General features: G+C 39.9%; 1 protein-coding gene across 3 annotated transcripts in view; it reads right to left on the bottom strand.

Moving 5' to 3' along the window:
• Window positions 1–3,649: 3,649 nt before the first annotated feature.
• The window catches only part of TTK (TTK protein kinase), a 37,478-nt gene continuing 16,838 nt past the window's right edge, over window positions 3,650–24,289 (bottom strand). For 2 of the 3 annotated variants that reach the window (XM_040598455.1, XM_040598457.1), the window contains 14 exons: window positions 23,789–23,888; window positions 22,946–23,033; window positions 21,880–22,061; window positions 21,620–21,756; window positions 20,096–20,222; window positions 18,906–18,998; window positions 14,939–15,096; window positions 14,703–14,854; window positions 13,239–13,363; window positions 12,872–12,952; window positions 10,781–10,957; window positions 9,955–10,045; window positions 9,629–9,726; window positions 8,255–8,491 (listed from right to left, as the gene is read on the bottom strand). In XM_040598455.1, coding sequence (XP_040454389.1) covers window positions 8,402–8,491; window positions 9,629–9,726; window positions 9,955–10,045; window positions 10,781–10,957; window positions 12,872–12,952; window positions 13,239–13,363; window positions 14,703–14,854; window positions 14,939–15,096; window positions 18,906–18,998; window positions 20,096–20,222; window positions 21,620–21,756; window positions 21,880–22,061; window positions 22,946–23,033; window positions 23,789–23,888 — 1,699 coding nt within the window. In that variant the 3' untranslated portion in view covers window positions 8,255–8,401. Of the gene's footprint in view, window positions 6,111–8,254; window positions 8,492–9,628; window positions 9,727–9,954; window positions 10,046–10,780; window positions 10,958–12,871; window positions 12,953–13,238; window positions 13,364–14,702; window positions 14,855–14,938; window positions 15,097–18,905; window positions 18,999–20,095; window positions 20,223–21,619; window positions 21,757–21,879; window positions 22,062–22,945; window positions 23,034–23,788; window positions 23,889–24,289 lie in introns of those variants that run through there. The other variant, XM_040598456.1, reaches the window with a different exon arrangement.

The following is a 24,289-nucleotide window of genomic DNA, read 5'->3' on the forward strand; positions in this document are numbered from 1 at the left end:
TTGTAAGCATTATTTCTCTGCAAAAACCTCTCCAGATCACGTATCCTCTTCATTCCACTTTTTAATGTATTTTCTCCCTTTGATTTATTTATTACAGATGTCATACTTGGTAGTCTAATATACAAGCACCAATATTCTTGAAGACCAGTATCACTTTTACTACCATCCATTTCTGTACTCCTAAGGCTAATTTAAAAATCACACAGTATGATGTCTAGCACAACTACTGCAAACTCCTTCAGATACCTTCAGTCAATACTGCCTGGGCCTGGAGAGCTGATGGTGCTCATTTTATCAGCTGCCCTAAAAAGCTCTTACTGGCACATCAATTTCAAATAGTTCCTTGGACTCTTGCAAAGAAAGGTTCTGACATGAAAAATTTAGTTCCTCTGCTCTGAACACCAGCGCAGGCAACTTACTTTGCTTTTCTGCCGGTCTTCTCTTCCCAGAGAAGATGAGAAGCAAGAGCAGCAACAGCATTCTCTAACTCAAGCTGAGCAACATGCCAAAAGCCAGGATTTCTCTGAATCTTCATCTGCTTTCTCCAAAACCAATTATTTCGCCATGTTTGCATTTCCCAGCATGCACCACCACGGTTAGGAAATGTCTTTACCTTTGTAGTGCCGGACCTCTGCTGAGTATGAAGATCAGAATGAAAAGAGATTCAGGTGGACACACCTTTGAATCAGGTGGGTACCCAAGTCCTGCTCAAGACTCAAAACTCCTTCTTGTCGCGTTACTGAGGTACCTTGTCTGTGGGTACTTTCACCTGTAAAAGTCACCGAGACGCTACAGTGCTACCGCTGCCCATGCCAACAGGCGTCAGCAGCTTGTCAGACAGGAGCACCTGGCTGCCTTTTACCCAAATCCACCATGAATCTGGAAACCCTGCCTCAGCATCCAAGTTCCTTGAAGGCACTAGGCCACCAGATAGGTCCAAATCACAGGTAGCAGGGGCAGGCACGAAGTTTTGTTTTGCATTGCAGCGCAATAGCTAACACGTTCATCAGCTAAGTGAAACACAAAAGCTGCAGGCCTTCCTCTGCCTGCGGGGCAGATTTCGGTCAGTGCTTCCTGGTGGATGGCTCAGGAGTCCCTCTACTGCACAGCAGCTGCTGTGGTGCTCGGCACTCAGCCATTGTGGAGGGGACACCACTGCCTTCTGCTGCACAGAACTGTGCGCCCATAAGTTAGACCCCCGTTGTATGAACATCCAAACGCTGTGTGCACAACAAATTTTACCCCCATTAAGAGTATTTCAAAATATGCCACGCTGCAATAGCAGGATTAAGAATTCTGTCCCCTACAGAGTCACCAAATGCAACAAGCATCGTGCACTCATGGTACAAAACAGCTTTCTGCCAAACTAAGCACACAAGACAAAGAATGCAAAGACAGAAATATTTTATCCTTGACTTGACAGCGTTAATGGTTGGAATTGATCTTAAAGGTCCTTTCCAACCTAAACAATTCTAGGGTTCTATCCAAGACCACAAAGGAAGCAGGTATCGGTGACAAGAATCTAATTTGTATTTCCCTAAATATAGTTACTTAATTGTACTTTTAATCGGGCTTCAACAACTATGTAAAACAGGGAAAAAACTTGAGACAAAGACAAAGCATGCAACAAGCAGGTATTCAAAGTTTACATGTACTTACCAAGTAACATGCACGTTAAGTCGGTACAGAGACAAGCCAGAGATTTTTACAACACTGCAAGAGTCAAGACCTACATGTCCTGCTGTTTAATCATTGACCATTTTTTGGTGTTTAATAAGGGTTCCGTGGCACCACTATTCCTCATAAACGAGTCATCTTTTTCATTGCAAAAGCTGCCTCTGTTTTAGCAATTCATCTGATTAGAGTTGGCATCTTGGAATTGCATCATTGTTTAGCTGTGGATATTCCACCTGCCAAGGGGAGGAATTGAGGTGAGGAGTCAGATTTTTATCTCATGTTTCATTTCAGCAACTCCCATGAAAATGTATGGGCAGGCTGTGCAAGGACTCGTGTTTCCATACAGAGGTACACCTCTATATTCTACAAGTAATCACACATTGCCCATTCCATCCTTTATAGCCTTTATCCTACAAGATTTCTCTTTCTATTACATGGAGCAGTGAGCAAACAAGGGCATACTCTGCAAACTCACAAGATAGGCTTCATGCTTTTGGTAGGTGGGCACAGATAACTGACTTGGGAGGTGATACAGGCAGCAAGCAGGAAGGGAACACTTTTGTATTACCAGTTTAGACACTTTCATAGCTAAGACACATCTTCTTTCAGCTAAGTATAAGGTACAAATACGACAAAAAGTAGTATTTGTTTTGTCCCTGCTGCTGAGAACTCACACAAGCTGAGGGTGCAGCAAAGCGGTATGAAAGTGTAGACAGCAGGAAGGAAGCAGCTTCCCATTTTCAGCTCGTACTTGCTGTAACCAGCACCTGCAAGGATCAGCCTGTGACCCTTGCTGAGGAGCTCAGAGGTAAGCTAGGCTTCAGAGGTGGACTAGAACTCAAGTTTACTTCAACTGTTTAATTTTTAATTTGATGTTTATCACCACTCCCAGAATTAGTTACCTGTTTAGCATGAAACCACTATTAGGTGCTTAAAGAATGAACAGAAACCCACAGGAGGGACCAAAATAGAGTGACAAGTTGACCACTGACCTTCAGACTAACTCACACCCTGCTCTGCATTCTCTGCTGTTAGGGATTTAACCATTCCCCTCCCACTCGGCTACACATTCAGCAGCAGGAGCTTAGAGTGCCCTCACCAAAGCCAGATGAGAAGCAGGAGTCTGACTCCTCCAGGGCTACGGGGATAGACTTGTCTTCCTCCTTGGCCAAGTGTCCTGGGAACAGGGAGCTCTGCAAGAGAACAGCCTCCTTCTCTTATATTTGTGAAGGACTCAAAGCTGGGTGCTGGCACACTGAAACAGACTATAAAAGCAGCATAGCCTTCAAAACTTCCACTCCATTTCGGCTTTGAATTCCAACTATGCATACAGCTGCTCAGGCTGAGTAAGGCTACACCCACCCACAAATAGAAGTCACCCTTCTGCCGTCAGGCTTTTCTTAGTGTTAGCTGCCGAGTAAAAGTTTTTTGGACACAGTATTAGATTTAAAGGTTGGAAGTTTCCAAACCCATTTTTCAAACAAAAATTACTGAAGGGAACTTAGTGAAATGTTCTCGTTTACCTTTCTAGTCTTCGTGTAGCTGTGGTACCTCAGTATTAGTTGATACAGCGTTATACTCTACACGCACCAGTAACGCCGATTACAGACATACCGGGTTAGTCAGCCCTCTTCTCGCCCCATTTTGTACATACACGATGTCCCGCACCGTGGCCTTCAGGGTGACAGCAATGCATGACAGGCATTTTGTAATCTTGAGAAAGCTTCAGGCAGCAGCCTCTGTTACCCAACATTTCAGACTGGTATTTTCTCTCCTTATAAAGCTACTCATGTATAGCTATTCTGTACTTCACACACACTTTAAAGGGCCCAGCAGAACGTAAAAAGGGAGATGGCTGGCTGTAAGCAAAAAAACAACAGGAATAGACTGAGGGCTGGTTAAGTGGCAGCTGCCGAAGTAGGCAGACATGTCTTGTAGCATATAATTGAGACAAGGAAGGAGTACAAATCAGTTACCTATTTGCAATGGGAAATTTTTATTTAAAAGGGATGACTGATAACAACCCACTGCCTCTCATCAGCCCCAGTCCTCTTTCATAAGCTCCCTCTCGTGCCAGCTGTATTTCCCGTGGGTTCTTTAGCAGTCATGGAATGAGAAAGGATTGATAAACCATACCATACAACAGAAAAAAAATGAGGCATGTAGCACCGCTTCTCTGCGTATTCAACATTAACCACAGAAGCAAAGCAGCAGAAGTTAACAATTATAACATTCAAATAATTATGCAGAAGTATTTCAAGACCTGCAATCTACACAAGTAGTTGCGAGACATTTCAACAGTAACTCTTCGTGAAAAAATGTTTCTGTAAAGATTTTCTTCACAAGTTTTCCTCTGAAGAGGCTGATACTTCTTTTTCCCCTCTCCAGAGAAAGTGGAGACAGTGTTTCACTTCCCATGGCATAAGTAGTCTCCCAAGCTATCTAGAATCTGAAAGGTGCAGAACATTAACATTTTTTCTTTAGTTGGTTTATGCTTCATAACTAACATCTATATAACAGACAAGAGGAGTGCAGTTAGCCTATGTACTCAGTATGCTTGAAATACCACTGAATTTCCACAGGAGTACTAAAGTCTGGATGAAAAAAAACCCCTAAAACAGAACCAACCAAACAAAACCAGGACCATTACAGGGAACAAGTATTTTAACATTTTTTCCCCCAAGAAATATGGGATACCTCCCCCTGTCTCTGCAGATAATTCAGACTCCACAATCTGTTTCATATAATAACAATTAGACCAACAACAAAGTCAAGTTTATCATTCCAAGTTTGCCCTCACAAGGGAGATGCGCTGTTCCTGCTTATGCCCCACTACTGGGGTGCGAACACATCCTCTGCCCTCCGTTCCAGCCCTCCCCCCAGCCCAGGCCGAGGGGAGAAGGGCTGCTATCAATAGTAGTTCCCTCTCCTAATCACCCTCCCTGTGTAACCCGAAGAATCACTGCTAACCTGGAACAAAGGAGGGCAGGTATTCAGACAGAAACACCACAGCCCAGAATAATTCATGCTCTTTTACAAGCACTTGCTCTGTCACAGAAGAATACTCCTAACAGGCATATGAAGGTGGTGAGGCTTTAAGTTTTGAAACGCAAACATTAAGCAGACACCTGATGTTACAGAAATACTAACTGTCATTACAGAACTTTTTAAAAAAGTATTTGAATTGTTTTGCTGCTTTAAATATGAATTAAAAACAGTTTCCCACCTATCAAAGGGTGCTTTTATTATATTAGCAAGCTTTGAAAACTCATTTAAAAACCAAAGTTACTAAGGTCTGGGGAAAATACAATACTTCTGAGTTTCACGTATCATTTGAGATCCAAGTGTGTGCTACTCTTCTCTCATTCTCCAGTTCTTATAGGGCTGCAGTCATCAAAAGCTGATAAATTAATGGCAGGAAAGACAGCAAGAACTCACTGTTCCTTCAATATTGCTGTTGAAAGAGGCATTTACAATTCATTCTTTGCTATTAACTTCAAAGCAAGACATTACAATAGTGCTACGAGTGATACCAGTTCAGCTACTATTGCTTAGTGTGCAAGCGTAGAAAAAGGTTATGTTGTGAACTGAAGAATCAAGCAAAGTACAGCTGCTACTCTGCATCCAGATCACTGCAGAAATAGATGCATCTTCCAGGGATAAAAGGTAACATTTTCTTCAACTGAAGTTGTCAGTAAAGAGCAGTCCCCCATAAACACTAAAGTAGAATAGAACACGCAGGACAACATACCTATTCCTACAGGTGTAAGATAAGCTTACCTACACAAAGATAATGTAAAGGTATCTCAGCCCTGCTAATAAACGTGTCAAAGGCAGAGGGAATTCCCCTCTGACCGGGTCAAACCGAATGCTATGAAGAACACCACCCACATCCTGAGAAAAAAAACACAGCTACCCAGTAGTGTTTGCTTACAAATGCTCAAAGTAATTTTTAAGAGTTCTCTAGACTCCAGCTGCATTTTCCGCAGGCAGTAAGATGTGTTGGCTTCAGTAAGCCTTCAGCCACAAGGGTGACCGGTTTTGCTCTCCACAGACAGCTGACCTAACCGACCTACCAGACGGCATACAGACAACAGAAGTGCCGTGAACATGCACCTGCACCAGCGGCAGAAAGGATGCTTTTAATCCAGTGCTTGGATTAATAGTGATACTTCTGTCAGACAGTAAAACCTGGTAGTCCACGCCAGACCACCTCCCTTCTTCAGAGGCTTTACGGACATTTCACAGTACTGTTACAGGTACATGTTAACAGGTAACCAGGAGCACCATCCCACTCAGATTTTCAATCCTTTAAATGTTTCAAGAGTCATGGAAATAAAAGCTACAAAAATCAACTGGTAGGAAGATATCAGTGAAGCCTAACGTTCCAATACCAAAAAGAAAAAACCATGAAATCCTGTGATCCAGGTAATCTGAAGAAAAAAAAGAAAAAAATACTTAGAAGGGGTGAAAAAGTGATATTTAAATATATGCTTACAATGAACGACAAAACTCCCTCACATTAGACCTTTGTGAAGGATTACATTACAATACCTTTTTGCAATATCAGTTATCCAAACAAACACAAATTACAAAAATTATCCAAGAGTTCTGAATATTTCAATGCCTGTCTGAAGCTAAGATAACGTGAACTCGGTAATATAAAAGGCTGAAATTATCAAGCAAAGCTTCCCTAGTGCTGACCTTTGACTTTTCCCATCCCTGATCAAGAAGTACATCATACTCTTGATTCACAGAGATAAACAAGGAAAGAGCTACTTTAATAATGAAGTTTGGCACTTTACATGAAGGGCTATTATGAAGGAAAAGCAAACCAGGCTAATTCAAAATACTTGATCAAGATAAAGAGCTGATAAGCTCCACATTTTAGAAGGTATCCAAGGACAGCATAGCAGCTGTCATGAAACCAAATGCAAGATATTTAAAAAAAATTTTAACACTGATTTAAGAACTAGTTGAACAGCAGAGCTCAGAGGGTTGTGATCAGCAGCACAGAATCCAGCTGGAGGCCTGTAGCTAGTGGTGTTCCCCAGGGGTCAGTACTGGGTCCAGTCTGGTTCAATTTATTCATGACCTGGATGGATGGACAGAGCGCACCCTCAGCAGGTTTGCTGATGGTACAAAGCTGGCAGGAGTGGCTGACACACCAGGAGGCTGCGCTGCCATTCAGTGACACCTGGGCAGGCTGGAGAGCTGGGAGGAGAGGAACCTAATGAAGCTCAACAAAGGCAAGTGTAAGGTCCTGCACCTGGGGAGGGACAACCCCCTGCACCAGCACAGGCCAGGGGTGACCTGCTGGAAGGCAGCTCTGCGGAGAAGGGCCTGGGGGTTCTGGGGAACAGCAAGCTGCCCAGGAGCCAGCTGTGTGTCTCGGTGGCCAAGAAAGCCCATGGGACCCTGGGGGGCATTGGGAGCAGCGTGGCCAGCAGGTAGAGAGAGATGATCCTCCATCTCTGCTTGCCCTGGTGAGGACACACCTGCAGCCCATGTCCAGTTCTGGGCTCCCCAGTTCAAGGGAGACAGGGAACTGCTGGGGAGGGCCCAGCGGGGGGCTATGAAGATGGTGAGGGGACTGGAGCATCTCCCTTGTGAGGAAAGGCTGAGAGAGCCGGGGCTGTGTAGCCTGGAGAGGAGAAGACTGGGAGGGGATCTGGTCAATGTCTACAGATACCTTAAGGGCGAGTGTCCAGAGGACGGGGCCAGGCTCCTTGCAGTGGTGCCCAGGACAGGACAAGGGGCAACGGGCACAAACTGCAACACAAGTAGTCGCAACTGAATGAGAAAGAATTTCTTCACTTTAAGGGCAACAGAGCACTGGAACAGGCTGCCCAGAGAGGCCAGGGAGTCTCCTTCACTGGAGACATTCAAAAACTTTGATGTGATCCTGTAGAACCTGCTCTAGGAGAACCTGCTTTAGCAGGGGGCTGAGCTAGATGATCTCCAGAGGTCCCTTCCCACCCCAATCATTCTGTGATTCAGTGTGTTTTAGAGAGCTAAGTATTAAAGCTTTTCAAAATCCAAATTAGTGATTTCCAACCATCATAAATATTAATGGATTTTCTACTTAGAATTTTGAAAAGCATATTTGATTTATATAATAGCATTTTTAATAGAGGAAAAGCCATTTTAGTTATATAACTTCAGAACAGCACTGACGGTTGTACCATGCCACTTAGTAGAAACAGGTCAAAAACTGGATAATCTTCACATGTATCTAACAATACCATCACTGCTTATATAAACAGGGTACTTATTTCCTTAGTTATGATCAACGCTGAACACAAGTACTTGTTGTCAAAGGCAAAACAACATAATACTATGTGCTCATGTCATAGGAGATATTTCAAGAGATATCTGCGTTACGTACATCTATTGTCATTTTAGGAACTACTACTTTTTAGCTTCAGGACATAAGAGCTTGAAGATTCTCATACGCGTTTTTGTATTCCAAACACTGTAGCACTTTAAGTTTCAATGACCATAATCATTAACTAGCATTTTCCATTGTTCAATCCAAGTGGCAAGCAAACAGTGAAACAGCCCACATTGAAAAGTGTTCAGTTAAATTTTTTAATGATCTGCAGTATTAGGCAACACAAAGAACATTTAAAAGTGTGAACTTTATGCTGAGTGTCCTTTTAAAAGCCAGCAGCACAATGTATTTTTTGAACCAACCAGACATCTGTTTATCCTGAGTAGTACATCATTTTGTTGTCCGTGATTTTTGACTCCCAGGTTTTGCAAATGCTGATACATCAAGACTTTTACCACTGTTGCACTGTTCATATAAAGTCTGAAAGTTAATAAAAACACAAGCATTCAGGTGAACACAGTTGTATTGCACACTGATTCAAACTATATCTTTGTAATATTACCACTTGAAGTTACCACATACTGAAATATTCCAACCTCCGTGCTAAATTTTTTCGATCATAAAAAAACCAAGACAGCTTAGTTGTACCAGTTGTAGTGCAACATAGCACCTCCCAGAAAACACAAACTCTGATTTCGCAGCATGAGCAAAGGTACAGAGCTTCACAAGGTGGCTGAAAACAGCCTAACTACCAAAATTTAAAGCAAAGTTTAGTCCATTAATTGTCTCTGATGTAGAAACATTAGCATGGAAGAAAAGAGGTATTTGCATGCTCACAGTGAGCAACATTTATAAGAGACAGGAAAATCAGTGGCCACAAACATAGCCATATCACATTAAGAATAATCTCTTGTTCACCTCATACTTAAAAAGGTCAGGTACAACTAGCAGTGTATGCATACTGAATTTGCTTTCCTCCCCATGAAAGCAGCTTTGAGTTCCATCTCAACTTGTTATCGATTTGATCACCATTCCCTCTTCTGAGAGATGGTGGAAAGAATTGAATCGTTGAAGAGTTATCAAGCTTGTCCTTCAGGCAGTTAAATAGAGGCTGGACTATTTCAGCATACAGGGACTAATTTACACATAGCAATGCATTAACAGTTAATCAGTTTCCTGGAAGTAAGAACAGCTGCAGTCTAAAAGCTTGCACACTTGACAGATTGATTTAGATAATTTTTTCATAATGATGGTTCTTAAATTAGAAGACCTACTACAGTTCTTGGGCAGTTGAAAAGTAAAGCAGCACTGTAAGTACTGTTTTAGGAAAGAGATGCTAGGGCAGTGGGTGATTTGAAAATAAAGCAGTACAGATATACTGGGAAGTGGAAAGGAAAAAAAAGCTAAAAGCAAGATTACCATCATCCTTTCAACCCTTCCCATTCGGGAGGACGTAGAGAGATTCCACGTGCTTGCAAAAAACCCACTACAGTGCATAATGCCTTTCCAGCTGTGGTTACAGCTTTGATAGATGTATCCTTTCAGCTTCTACTACCAAACATTCTAACTTTGTTTGCATGAACATGTACTACTACACAAAATAGAAAATGTACTTACCCGAGCAGCTCTAGAAATAGACTTGGGAGAATTCAAGTCAACAAGCTGGCCAAGGATACGTTTCATTTCCTCTGTTGTTCCTTTTGCATTTGCAACACCTGCAGTTAATTGAATGAAGCTCAAGTTGTATACAACTATGTATAAGTTAGCAGTGCAGTTTGTAAGAGGTTTAAAAATTAAAATACTAAAGTCTTTCCCAAAATACACACAGGCACCAAAAAAATACATTGTTACACCAGCAACTGAAAAGTACATATGAGTAAAGCATTTTGTCTTCTTAAACAGAATTATACTTTTAATAAAAACATGTTTTAAAGTAAGTGTACCTGTTTGACAATGACTTTGAATTTGAACATAGGGATGTACCAGCAACTCTGAAACTGATATTCTTTGTTTAGGATTTCTTACTAAACAGCGCTGCAAAAAGAAAAAGAATGCTTTACCTATAAATTCAGGATTTTCTTAAGAATTAACAGTGAGGACCTTTAAAAGACCTGGTAGATGCATGTCAGAACGTCTTACTGCTAAACTACAAACTTAGACTCAACTCAGTACGGTAACAGATTAACCTAATTGCCCTTATTAGCAGTTATCTTCAGAGTAAAGTTTGGTATCCTGTTTTACTCAAGCAACAAATGTCAGAGGACATGAAGACCAGAACCTACAGTATTGTTTTATTCTGAATGACACAGATTTGAAAGGAGACAAATGTTTCTGGATTTCAGTTTGTTACCTGCTGAGCAACACAATTAGGGCTTGAGTAAAAGCATACGCCAAGTTTCAAAAGCAGGCAGATACGCATAGTGAAGGAAAAGGATGGCAAATACAAGAGTTACTGTATTTACTTTAGGTTATTCAGCCAAAGACATTGTCTGACTGCTTTTAAACAAAAATTTAAAAATCTAGTAAATATTTACTAGTTTATTTGCTACTGAGCTGAAAATAGACTTTTAATAAGAAAACTAAATGAAGTAGTTCTAGCTTCATAAGTAGTCTTTTCAAATAAGGTCTGTTACTACAAATAGCACTGAGCATCTCTTTGTGAAAAAAGTTTCTCAAGCACAACTCATTAGGTTTAAGAAAATACACTTTAAAAAAAGAAATTGCCATTATTTGAATCATTAACATAAACTAATCTTAACAGACAGTTACCTTTAGCACATCTTGAAGATCCTTCTCAGCAATATCAGAAAATTCTATTTCATAGCTAGGATCAACAATAGCATGGAGTTTATTAATTGGATTTGTTATATGTTGAAATGGAGTCTTTCCATATGTCATACAGTACAAAATGCATCCCAATGACCACACATCACTTTTGGGACTTATCTAATAGAAAAAAAATAAAATCAAGATTACTCCTCTCTTAGGAAAGACTCAGTCAATTTATCATATAGTTGTACAGTAATTTTGCTTAACTATATCTATTTTACATTGGATAACAGATATTAGTAACTAACATACATCACCAAGACAGCATGCTATTATCTACCAAGACAGAGATGTGACTTCATTCACCCTTATTTCATAACAAAACTATTTATTAATTACCTTTGAAAATCAATTTACTTGAACTTAAAGTTAAATGTTGTCCTTAAGTCAAACAGCAGGATTCTAATTTCAGATTGAGTAAATACAAATAAAAGCATACTAAATTAATCCAACCCAGAAACCAGTGAGACATCACAGCTACGTTCCCAAAGCAGGAAGCCACAGTTCAGTTCTTCCGGGTTTAAAAGGATTCAGATCCAGATTTCTACGACCACACCTGAACTGTTCCTTAGAGGAGAACTTTCCACTTGTCTTGTTGAAGAGGAAGCACATAAGATTGGGGGAGTGGGGAAAAGGGAGGTGGGGAAAGCAGCACACAGACAGCCCAGCACGATGCTTAGACTTTTACTTAAGTGAGCTGAGCTCCAGAACAAGTCTGCACTTTCCATGCAATGTTTAAAAATGTAAAAAATGTTGAAAGTATCATCCTTAACAAAAGAAATCCATCTACAAAACGTTCTGTGTTTAGAAAGACTAGATTGTGTTTTAATTGTTTTACTACATCATAATACATCCATTCAGCTGTTAAAGAGTCACAATCTTTTAAGTACGTATGTACGTGTAGATATGAATACAGATTTTAATACTTTTTTTACAAAACTATGTACCCCTTAAATGAAGTTTGACTGCCAACGTGAAATTGTTTTCCTTCAGTACTTTCCTTAAAAATCACATTCCATTGCCCTGGTAAAGTTATAACAAGTTCTACAATACATAGTACCCTCTAGCATAGAAAAACTAATAGGATACGCAGAACTCGCACATGTCCCCTGAAATACTAGACTTCATTTTATCATCTTTTAACACATCTTATTAGGTACCTCTCATTTCTTTTAAAACCTGCCACTTGCTTAAAAGAATTAAAGAAATACACTGATGCTTGTGTCATTGTCATCTTGTTGTTTAAGCAAACACACCAACAATGGTTTATATCAGAAAGCAAGTTTCCTGGCTTTCAGAAAAAGATTTCTAAGCCAGTTGTTTATGCAGAATGCCAAGACATAGCTGTGTAGCAGCTAACAGTACCATAAGACCTCCACCAATTTTTGGCAGAATGAAGCTGAAACAAGAAGTCGTAAGTAGCACAACAGGCAACCAAGTGATTAAGGAATGATTCTCGCACTTGACTCCACAGCAGATCCTCCCAGAAACACTAAGCCTGAAGTGATTTCAGTGCAAAGGACTTGTCAGAGATGCACAGTACAGTGAACCATTAAGATGCTCAGAAGATTTTTGTAACATTAATCATCAGTACAGCCTCCAATATCCAAAAGGCTGCGTGCATTTCACTCACTGTACACTATATTGCTGTTCAATGCCAATCACACTGATAACAGCGGAAGACTTATACTGCTCCATAGAAATAGATTTTAAATTATTTTTACATTTATTAGTTTAGATATTATACTATTCTCAGCTTCTCCAACACCCAAACCTGAATATCTGTTTTGCTTTCAATTTTACTCATTCAGCACTTTTTTTTCTAATTTTTCTAAACACCATCTGCAAAATGCTTTCAGGTAGCTGAAAGGAATAAGCTTAGCCTTCAAACTCTGCCCACCATCACAGCACAATGAATTCCCTTCTGTTCTGGTTTCAGCAGAAGATTAAGAAAATTAAGTTTTAACATATATGCCTGGATTACTTTCTCCTAAACATGAAAGGAACAGAAGAAAAAAGATCCTATGTTACCTTAGAGCGAGACTTCCCATTTTCTCCATAGGAAGAGAGATCCTTTATTGCTTCCGGTGGCATGTAATTCATTGTGCCAACCTAGCCACAAAAATACAAAAATAGTCATTTAACTCACTTGATAAAAAGTTAGATTTTTGTCTCAAAGCACTGAAAAGCATCTTGAAATTTTGTTTCTTCTAAGGCTGAAGGCCATTGTTAATTTTGTTCAACAAAGAGATGTAAAAAATGTATATGAATATTTATATATACTTATAAAACCATTCAGCATAAAGTCTCAGTATTCATTGAAGTTACTACAATAAACAACCATAACTATCTAGTACTTCACAGAAAAGTGTACACCGATTTTCCAGAAGTATTTCACCTGAGAATCTTTAACAATGCTTGTCACATCTGGCTGCATTTGGTTTGCAATGCCAAAGTCAATCAGTTTTAACATTCCGTCAACTATCAGGAAGTTTGCTGGTTTCAGATCACTGTGAATAATGCCTGTAAAAAAAAAAGAGAGAAAAACGTTTAAGTCAATCAAGGTTTAGTCAATCCAAGTTACTACTATAGGGGGGGTTTATTGCTCAATTCCCATTAGCCTTGCTCAGAGAGGAGGTGCAGATCAGCTTTACCCAGCCTAAACCAAATTACTTTTTGCAGATTTCATAAGTGTTTCCATTTCTTTTTTCAATAGTTAAGCCTTGCATGAGTTTGTAGTTTGAATTATTACTTATTCAAACTTATTCTTTTCTTATTCTTATATATTAAGATAGTTTTTATTTATATATATAAAAAATATATATAAGATATATAGACATAATATTACTTATTCTGCAGGCACCCCAGAATAGATTCAAGCGACTTGAGCTGAATAGTTTCTGTCAGTTAGGGACAGGCCCTCTAGCCATACGTGCACAATGCCATACTGAACTGCTGCTGCAGAGCAATTCAGTGGCCTGGTCACTCCTGTAGCTTTCTCTTAAAGCATCAGCTAAGCAGCACTTTAGAAGAATTATATTGCTTAGTCTGGTGTTTTCTTCCTGATCTCAAAGGAATCATTCACCAAGGATTACAAATCACAACCACTACTTATGTGATTTATTATGAGTGTTGCTTATCCATATAATCAACCAATCCATCTAATATTTTGCAAAATTGCTTGTTTCAAGGACACATGTAGTACGTAGCCTGTGTTTTAACAGGTTTTGCTGGTTTTCTGTATTACTGAATGTTCTAGCGTCCTTGTGCTGTTAGGAGTTGATGGTCTCTGCTACATGTACAGGTCTCCAGTCTTTTCTGAAATACAGAAAGGATCCAAATCTGCTCTCTCCTTTATGGTATATATAGAGGAAACAGAATACAGATACATGCACTTCAGTTACATAGGTAAAGATGAAAGTCTTTAAGAACTATGAGAAAAAGCTGAAGCACTATGTCAAAATAAAGATGACAGAGCTGTGTAAAAGCTGTCATTAGTGTCAAAGCTTCTTTGGAGAAGATGAGTGGCTAAAAAGAGTCTGAGAACAAATAGTACTACAAGTGTAGTGTTAGAAGTATGCAGTGTATTCCAATACAGAAAAGATTTCCTGGTTGTTGCAAGGAAACAGAACATTATACAGCATTAATATTTAGAGATCCCTTTGAGTTACCAAAGATAGTAAATCTTGATGCAGAAGGTAGACTGTCATCTTTTGTTTCTCTGAAATTTTTTTCATAATACAGGAATCTTTGAAGATTACTAGGCTTACACCGAAGAGCAGCACCGCCTCCAAAACTTAAATACATTCATATTATCTCTGCCATAACACCTATACAAATACCTAGAATTATTTAAGAATACCATATTCATGGATTGTATGAACAGCTTCCAGCATATTTTTCCAATAGCTCTTTCGTTCCAATGGATCGATGTTTTTTTTCTTTTTAAGCCAGCTATTGAGGTCAATATTTCCACACTCCATTACCATGTAGATATGATGATCAGTAATTTCACTAAAAAATAAATATACTTCTGTTAAAATGCAAGGAGACTTTATATAAAAAGATAGTGCTTTAATAAAATTAGTGTTTACTCACTAGTCATAAAGGCGAATGATCTTATCGCTATGTTGCTGCAGTTTATTCAAATGAGCAATTTCATTCTTATAGCTCTCAACAGTCTGTTGATCAGCTTCCTCTAGGTTCACATATTTGACAGCATACAGCTGCTTCTTCTCATTCAGTACTTGAAACACCTGCAATATAGTACCCATGAATAACTTCATTCAACCCTAGTTCTGGCTTACTACAGTCCATTGCACCACAGCCCAAATCTCTTTCTAAGAAAAAGCATACCTTTTCAAAAGGAAGCAACAACACTAAATTTAGAGAACTTCATACAAGTCAGCCTGAAGAAAACCTAAAGAAGCCACCAGTTACAACAGAAACCTCTATCAGAAACCATCCTGGTACCATACTGTATTTCACTAGGTATATTTGATCACACATCTGAAGTGTTCCAAGGATGGAGAATGCAAAACACCTCCCACAGAGAAAAGGAATTGACCTGCCACTGCACATCCATTTCAACACACCAAAATGATTTGGAGGCTAAAGCACATGGCGCAGGAGAAAAGTTTGAGAGCACTGAGTCCATTCACACTTCAGGTAAGAATGCTAAAAGGAAACTTATTGCTGTCTTCAGCTATTTAAAAGGAAAGTATGAAAAAGACTCCCAAGTCAAAGTATGAGAGGCAATAAGCATAGCTAATAAGGAAAATCTGATTAGATGTCAGGAAATTTTCTTCCACCATCATGCAGTCGAACAGGGGGGAGTAGGTTGTCCAGAGAGGCTGTGAAATCTCCATCCTTGGTGATATTCAAAGCTCTATTGCAAAAGGCCACGAGAAACCTGCCCTATTCCAGCCTTGCTTTAATCAGACCATTGGACCAAGTGACATGCAGAGGCCCCTTCCACCCTACCTTGCTCTGCGATTGTACACTGCCAACAAGGAAGCTCTTCTTCCTGGAGGGCCCTGCTGACTGGAAGCTAGCCAATGTTATCCCAGTTTACCAGGGCACGAGGGAAGACTCAGGGAACTACAGACCTGTTAGCCTAACCTCAGTTCCTGGAAAAATTCTGGACAAGATCATACTGGGTGCTATCGATTGCTGTTTAAAGGACAAGGCAATAATCAGGCACAGTCAACATGGATTCACAAAGGGAAAGTCCTGTTTAACTGCTACGATAGGGTCACCCACCTAGCGTACGAAGAGAAAGCAGCGGATGTAGTTCTTACGGATTTTAATAAAGCTTTTGATACTGTCCCTCACAGCATCCTTCTGGACAAGTTGTCCAACTGCAGAATGAGTGGGTTCAGCGTGCTGGGTGAAGAACTGGCTCAGTGGCCGAGCTCAAACAGTTGCAGTGAATGGGGCTACATCTGGCTGGTGACCAGTCACCAGTGATGTTCCTCAAGGTTCAATTCTAGGGCCAGTTCTGTTCAATGTATTTATCAGTGATCTGATGCAGGAGTTGAATACACCATAAGTAAGTTCGCTGATGATTCCAAACTGGAAGGTACTATTAACTCTCTTTGAGGGACAGGAGGCCTCACAGTGGGATCTAGATAAGTCTGAGCACTGGGAAATCAATGGCATGAAGTTTAGCAAGTCCAAAAGCTGGATTCTGCAAGTAGAACAGAGTAATGCCAGACACAAGATGTCCCTGGTATCCAGTGATAGGATGCATAGGAATTGTTCAAAACTGCATCAGGGAGGTTTAGCCTGGACACCAGGAAGCATTTCTTTACCAAGAGAGTGGTCAACTGGAATAGGCTTTCTAGAGAGTTGGTGATGCCCCAAGCCTGTCAGTGATTAAAAGACATCTGGACAATGCCCTTAACATGTTTTAACATTTCATCAGCCCTGAAATGGTCAGGCAGTTGGACTAGATAATTGTTGTAGGTCTCTTGCAACTGAATTACTCTATTCTGTTATTCTTTTCAATGTGTTGCTCTCTGGATTAACAGAATCATGTTAGATTCTTAACTTTTTTGCCTCAGTCTTCACTGGCAACCTCTCTTCCCACACCTCTCAAGTGGGTGGACCACAAGACAGGGACTGGAGGAGCAAAGTCCCTCCCTCTGTAAGAGATCAGGTCCAAGACCACCTGAAGAACCTGAACATACTTATGTCTATGGGACCTGACAAGACGCGTCCCAGAGTCCTGAGGGAACTGGCTGATGTAGCTGCCAAGCCATTCTCCATGATATCCGAGAAGTCATGGCAGTCAGGTAAAGTGACTGGAAAAAGGGAAACATTTCACCCATGTTTAAAAGGGGTAGAAAGGAGAACCCTGGGAGGTACCAACCTGTCAGCCTCACATCTGTGCCTAGGAAAAGCATGGAACAAATCCTCCTAGAAGCTATGGCAAGGCACATGGACAACAGAGAGGCAATTCGAGGCAGCCAGCGTGGCTTCACCGAGGGCAAGTCCTGCCTGACCAACCCAGCGGCCTTTTATGATGGAGTGACTACATCAGTGGACAAGGGAAGAGTGACAGATGTCACCTATCTGGACTTCTGTCAGGCCTTTGACATGGTCCCCCCCACAACATTCTTCTCCCTTAACTGGAGAGAGATGGATTTGATGGGTGGACTGTTCGGTGGACAAGGAATTGGTTGGATGGTCACACAGAGGGCGCTGGTCAACTGCTCAACGTTCAGACAGAGACCAGTGACAGTGTCCCTTGGGGTCCATACTGGGACCAGTACCATTTAGTATCTTCATCAATGGCACAGTGGGATCAAGTGCACCCTCAGCGCGTTTACGGATAACACCAAGCTGAGTGGTGCAGTTGTCACACCTGAGGGAAAGGGATGCCATCCAGAGAGACCTGGACAAGCTCAAGTGGGCCTGCGTGGACCTCATGAGGTTCAACAAGGCCAAGTGCAAGGTCCTGCACGTGGGTTGGTGCAACCCCAGGTATAAACACAGGCTGGCAGATGAAAGGATTGAAAGCAGCCCTGCTGAGAAGGACTTGGGGGTACTGATGAAAAGCTGGACAGGAGCTGGCAGTGTGCACTCACAGCCCGGAAGGCCAACTGTATCCTGGGCTGGATTCTAAAGAAATACAGCCAGCAGATCAAGCGACTTGATTCTCCCCCTCTACTCCACTCAAGAGACTCCACCTGGAGTAATGAATTCAGCTCCAGGGCCCTCAACACATGGACACAGACTTGCTGGACAGAGTCCAGAAGAGGAGGGCCACAAAACGACCAGAGGCTAGAACACCTCTCCTATGAAGACAGGCTGAGAGTTGGGGTTGTTCAGCCTGGAGAAGAGAAGGCTGCAGGGAGACCTTACAGCAGCCTCCCAGTACCTAAAAAGGGCTTGTAAGAAAGATGGGAACAGACTTTTTAGCAGGGCCTGTTGTGATAGGACAAGGGGTAATTGTTTTAAACTGAGGGAGAGTATATTTAGACTAGATACAAGGAAGAATTTTTTTTACAATGAGGATGGCGAAACACTGCAACAGGTTACCCAGAGGTGGTAGATGCCCCAGCCCCAAAAACCTTCAAGGTCAGGCTGGACAGGGCTCTGAACAACCTGATCTAGTTGAAGATGTCCCTGCTCGTTGCAGGGTGGTTGGACTAGATGACCTTTAAAGGTCCTTTCCAACCAAAACTATTCTATGATTTTAAGTATTGCAACATTTAAAACTAATTTCCCATCTCTTATGACACATCCAGACTGTTTCTTCTGTCACAAGAAAGCACACAGCTTGATTGCTCAGTACCACTTCGGTTCTGTCAGTTCCTGCATATGCAAACATGAAACAAAATTAAAAGGAGGTACAAAGGGCCATAAATATGTTTCTTCTGCATCCATGAGGGATAAAGTCTAAGCATAGCATTAAAACAATAAATTCCTAGATTCTCTAGGTCACTCAGACATATTGTATGTGTCAGTACTGGGCACTCATTAGAAGACTTCAACACGTATGTTTATAACTACTGTGTAAATGCATGACTGTCTAAAAGGGAAAAAAAGAGCATCTTACCTTACTTGACCCACCACTACCTATTTGCTTTAACATCGTATAAACTCTTCCTTTGATACGAAGACATTCATGTGATTGTAGAGAAGCTGGAACCTGTGTACATACAGAAAAAGTTAAGAAAATAACTCTTAGTATGCATGTAGTGGAGCTTGGTAGAGTTCTACTTTTTATTAAGTTAATCCGCTTTCAGTTGTCTTGGTCTTTCTGAACCAAATAGTGTAGCGAAGTTACAAGTTTAAATGAAAGCTAAAGATCCCCATAGCAAAAGTATTTGTATACTGATCATCACTTGGCATGTAGCATCATCGAACTCTTATAAAAGATACCAACGTTCTTCACACTGGAAGTCAAGAAAAGGGTGTTCTTTAATAAGGCTTCTCAGATCATTGGAGACACCACCTTCCTTAGAGATAATATTGGAAACCACATTCTCTAAACAGACTTTCAATCACAGGAGGCAACTAAACTTCAAGCTGCACTCAAATCACCTACAATTTTATTTGAAGCTAACTACTAGCTAGTGGACTTCAGTGTTATAAAGCTGAAACAGCCTGCATTGCCTGTAGCTGCTACAGCAAGCTGTAGAACGGCCACAAATTTTAAATTTTAATCCTCTGGTAGGAAGCATAAACCTATACCCCAATTGCTATCTACAGTTGGGAAGATTCCTACCTGAATGTACAACCCATCTAAGGTAACCCATTTTTACACGATTTCAGGCCACTAAAAATAAGCATAATTTGTGAAATCTAACAAAAAGGAGAAGGAATGTAATTCTTCATTCTTCTACCTCCCTCAAACTCCTATAGTTTTTTAAAACACACTGCTTCTTTTTATGGGTACTCCACTGTAGTGGGCTGTACACCATTAGCAAAGCATAGCAGCACAAAAATAGCGACTCTAGTTCTTGCCTCTGTAATGAAGTAGGATCTGAAAAGGCTTAGATTTCAGACATAAAGGCTTCAGGATTTTGACACAACTGAATTGATTTTTCAAACACTGACTTATTTTACCTAAATTCAGATATACATATGAAGAAAGTTATTCTGAGAATAAGCAATACAGACTACTTTCCATTACTCATCTAGAAAGATGAACAGCAACTTTAGATTAAAAAGATACATACATTTAACCTAGTAGTCTCCAATGAAAATATGTAATGAAAAATACAGACGACAGCCTGAAATTACCTGCAAGCCAACTTGATTTTGAAACGGAGTTGCTGAGGTACATGGTAGCAAATATGGGAGCTGGCTGTAGGAAGCAGAATTTTGACATCCTGGTAGGAAGTTGCTCTTTACAACTGGTGTTCTGAAACTAAAGGAAATTATGAACAACTTGTATTTTTTTTAAAGATTATTCTAACAAAGTTGAAAACTTCAGTGCTTCTTGGAAGTTAAACCCTACTGACTAGTAAAATCCCAAGCCTCTGCTACATTCAATAATTCGCATTAAGACCACTTCAACTTCTTGAAGTAGAAGTACACTTAAACTGTAACATACTTGGGAAATATTTCTTAGATCAGTAACTAATTAAATCCTCATCTTCAGATACTAGCTGACACTCCTACAAACCGGAAAATGAAAGCACTATATAACTAGGCTAGTTTTCTTTAGCTTACTGTTCTTCACTCAAAACCTTTTTAGATTGAGACTTTTTACAATTATGAGATTTGTTGGTTGTTTGTTTTTTTTCTTTTGAGCGCTTTAGCTACACTTTATACAAGCAGAAAGATCATGTGTAAGAAAACTAAAGACTGCAAGAAATCCTTTATGTTTTTTGATTTATTTCCTTGATGTATCTACATGTACTTTATTATATTACCAAATATACTTTTTTACCCCCTTCACAGTATTTACAGAAACTGATGCTAAGATCAGAACCGGAGAAGTATTGATATGCCTATGATTTTTTTATACAGAATAAAGTAACAAGTTTGGAAAGAAGTCAATACCAGTCAAAAGCATGGTTCTCTCTGAACACAAAAGCACTGAACAATCCTGCATATTTACCGATCTCCATGTCATCAAAGTTTGAAAAAAGCAAAACCAGAACCTATTCAAGGACTGCTTTTATCGAGCTCCATCACGAGACGATGTACTTCGTTCGCTACATATATTTAAGTTCTACAGCTACAGACAGAGGTCCTATCAACAGGTACAGTGCTTATTCATCATATAGCCTTGATGTATGATTCATCCTAGAGACTTATGAAAATAGTAACCATACAATTAGAAAGATTTATCAACTTACGGACAGGGGTTTATGCTTAACTCAAGACTGCATGGATAAACAGATGCTAGCATTTCCTAACCCGAGAGCTCAATTACACAAGCCTCTAGATTCCTTACACTTTAAATCCCACAGATACTTGTATCATGGGAACCAGACTGATATACAGTTATCAACGTAAAAAGCTTGTCAGCCGCAAAAAACAAGGCATCTGAAATAAATGGTCATGTAGCAGGGATCAGAGAAAGACAAATGCTGTAATAAAGGCTTATTAATTTTATCATGTACTTCTAAATGCCAAAAAGCTAACAGGGAAGACAAGAGCTCCCCAAATGCAATCTGAAACTTACAAGTCAGACACTTGACAGTGTTGGAAGCACTCTGAAATCTTCTTTGCTGTCTGAACAGAAGAACTTAAGAAACCTTGCTAAAGTCTAGAGATTGACTACTGTTCATGAGGATGCAGGTCAGAGTAGCTTACCAGTCCATATAATCATTATATGTGGTGCTTGGTGTTCCACAAACACGTGATGGATCACATTTCCTAGAAACAGCATCTGGTGGCGATAATCCTTTTGAAACAGGATGACTAGATTGTTCAAGGCTTGATTGTTTTCCCTACAGAGGGCAAAGTAAGACATTATTCCACATAAGGAGCCACAGTCAGGAACATAGAACTTTTTTTTTTTTCAACATGTAAAGGCTGCTGCAGTTAGAAACTACATATTCCTGTTACTTTACCTCTCTGTAGCAGCTTTTCTCTGTTACTTCTTGAATTGGCTGTATTTTTCTGGCATTAACACAGTTTAGTTTAATCTGATCCAACTGCTTTCTATAGCTTTCACCAGAACTAGATTGTTGATGTTGACTTTCCAGACTCCTTGGCTCTGGTATCTTGAGCTCCTGATGCTGGACTCTATTTTCTGGGGGGGGGGGGTGGGGGGGTGGGTGGGGTGGGTGGGGGGGAAGGGAAAAGTCAGCTTATTGAAATACTTGGCATTTAGTTCTTGAAATAGTTTGACAGATTTGTCCCAGAGTTTCTAGAATAATTTTACCTCATTTTCTACATCAGAACAGACAAACACAGCTGACTTACTGGAATCAGGCATTAATATAATCTTCAGGATTCATATTTAGTTCAGTGTAAAACATGGCAAATTTCTTCAAAAATCTTAGGATACTACTATAATAATAATAGATACAACTGTTTCCTTCAACACACAAAAGATCACATTCATGATATGTACTACAGCATCCTGGGACACCGAACAGGTTTATAAAGCATTGAAGGTAAACTTATTGCAATACTTCAAATTAGAAGTCTGCTGTCTGTGACAACAGGCAACCTATAAACCAGTGTGACGACTGAAGCCAGAGGCATAAAGGGACCAGACATGCTCCATCTCATGGTTCCTTTCGCAGAGGTAATAGCACATACATTGAACTGGTGGAATATCACAGAGCAGGCTGCAAATAGCACAGCCTAACAGTTTTCCTTTACATGCTCATTCAGTTCTCTTTTCAAATTACTAGAAAGCAGTATCCCACACTAAGCAGTTCAGTACAATTCAGCTACCAAAGTGCTGCAGTGGGGATTTGTGTGGGTTTGGGGTTTTGCTATTTTACTATTTTTACAGGTACCACTCAAATGACTGTTTTTAATTAAATGCTCCTCAGTTACAAGCAGACCAACTTTTTTACTTTTTGAAGAATATTTTGGTTAGCAATGTATTTTTTTAAAATACAGAACAGCAAATTCTCAATGCCTATTCTATTTCAAATTACTAAAATATGTATTAATAGTTACCTTCTCTTTTCATTGTATGACTTGCATCCATTTTGGTTTTGAGAGTTATAGTTGAATTGGTAGAAGTTTCTAAGCTGTTCTCCAACATCTGCAACCATAAGGAATTATTTATTTTTAAGGACTAAAGAAAACAAAAAGCATCTTAAAAATAATCGAAGGAGATCCCAAGCCTAGTGTCCAAAAGACATTTCCCTTATGATAATTAACAACCAATATACCACAAAGCACATATGCTTCAGAAAACAGTGCTGGGTACACAAACAACTATTACTGATACTATTTTTAAATACATTAATAGTCTGAATTCCCATCACACAGTTCCCATAACGAAGACCTAAATGCTTTCTATTCTTGAACTTTTTGGGAGACAGGGACAAAGGACAAGGCATGGCTCAAAATTAATCTCTATCAAAAGCCATAATTTACAGCTCCAAAGAGCACTTAGTGTATTCAGTTAAATGGACTTCACTGAATAGAGTACTTCCCATGACAAAGCTCACGGCTACAGCTGAAAGAGCTCCTGTAGTGAAGATGAAATCTGTTTATCCCCTCTTCATAAACCATGTAACAGATTTGTAACACCCCTCCACTTCTCCCATCAGATGAATTGTTCAGATAATTCTTAATTAAAAGAGAATCTTAAGAGATTTAAATCTCTGATTATCCATAACAATTTTCAAATTAAAAGCTGCAATGAACATTTCTATTCACAAGTAACTACTTAGCATAAAGAAAAATTTTACTTTATTTCTTTGAGTTGAAAAAAAGTGTTATTTTCCTTCCTAATACAATAGGACAGCCAGGTAGAGCTCCCAACACCTGCTTTAAAAAGACTGAAGTTACCTGTAAGTCTCCCAGGTCACAGGAATCACCCCTACTAGATTTTGGTTCTGATGGTGGAAAAGGTGCAGTGAAGGCTGTACATTTGGAGCCAGATATTTGCCTATTGAAATAACATTGTTAATTACATCACATGCCAACGTATAGTTTAGTGATTGCCTTTTGTGAACAAGATGAAAGAAGCAGTTGTGTGAAGGCTTTTGGCTAGAAGTTTCAAATATACAGAAAAGTAGGTCCACTCTGCCAGCCAAGTGAGACACAAGAAAAAAAAAAGATCTTTAACAATGCCACCATCACCTTCTGAAATGACAGATAACTTAATTGGTTGTCTTCATTAAAAAAGCCAGTAATAGGCTACAGCTAGGATCATAAACCCCAATGATGTGTTCCAAAGTACATCTTTAAATACTTACAGACCACCACTATTATGTGAAATACCTTATCCCACCACTTTCACAGGTTTAGAATATTGGGCTTTAACTTCTGAGAAGCTAAGTAAGCAGC

Source organism: Falco naumanni, chromosome 6 (genome assembly GCF_017639655.2).
Source record: "Falco naumanni isolate bFalNau1 chromosome 6, bFalNau1.pat, whole genome shotgun sequence".
Lineage (NCBI taxonomy): Eukaryota > Metazoa > Chordata > Aves > Falconiformes > Falconidae > Falco > Falco naumanni.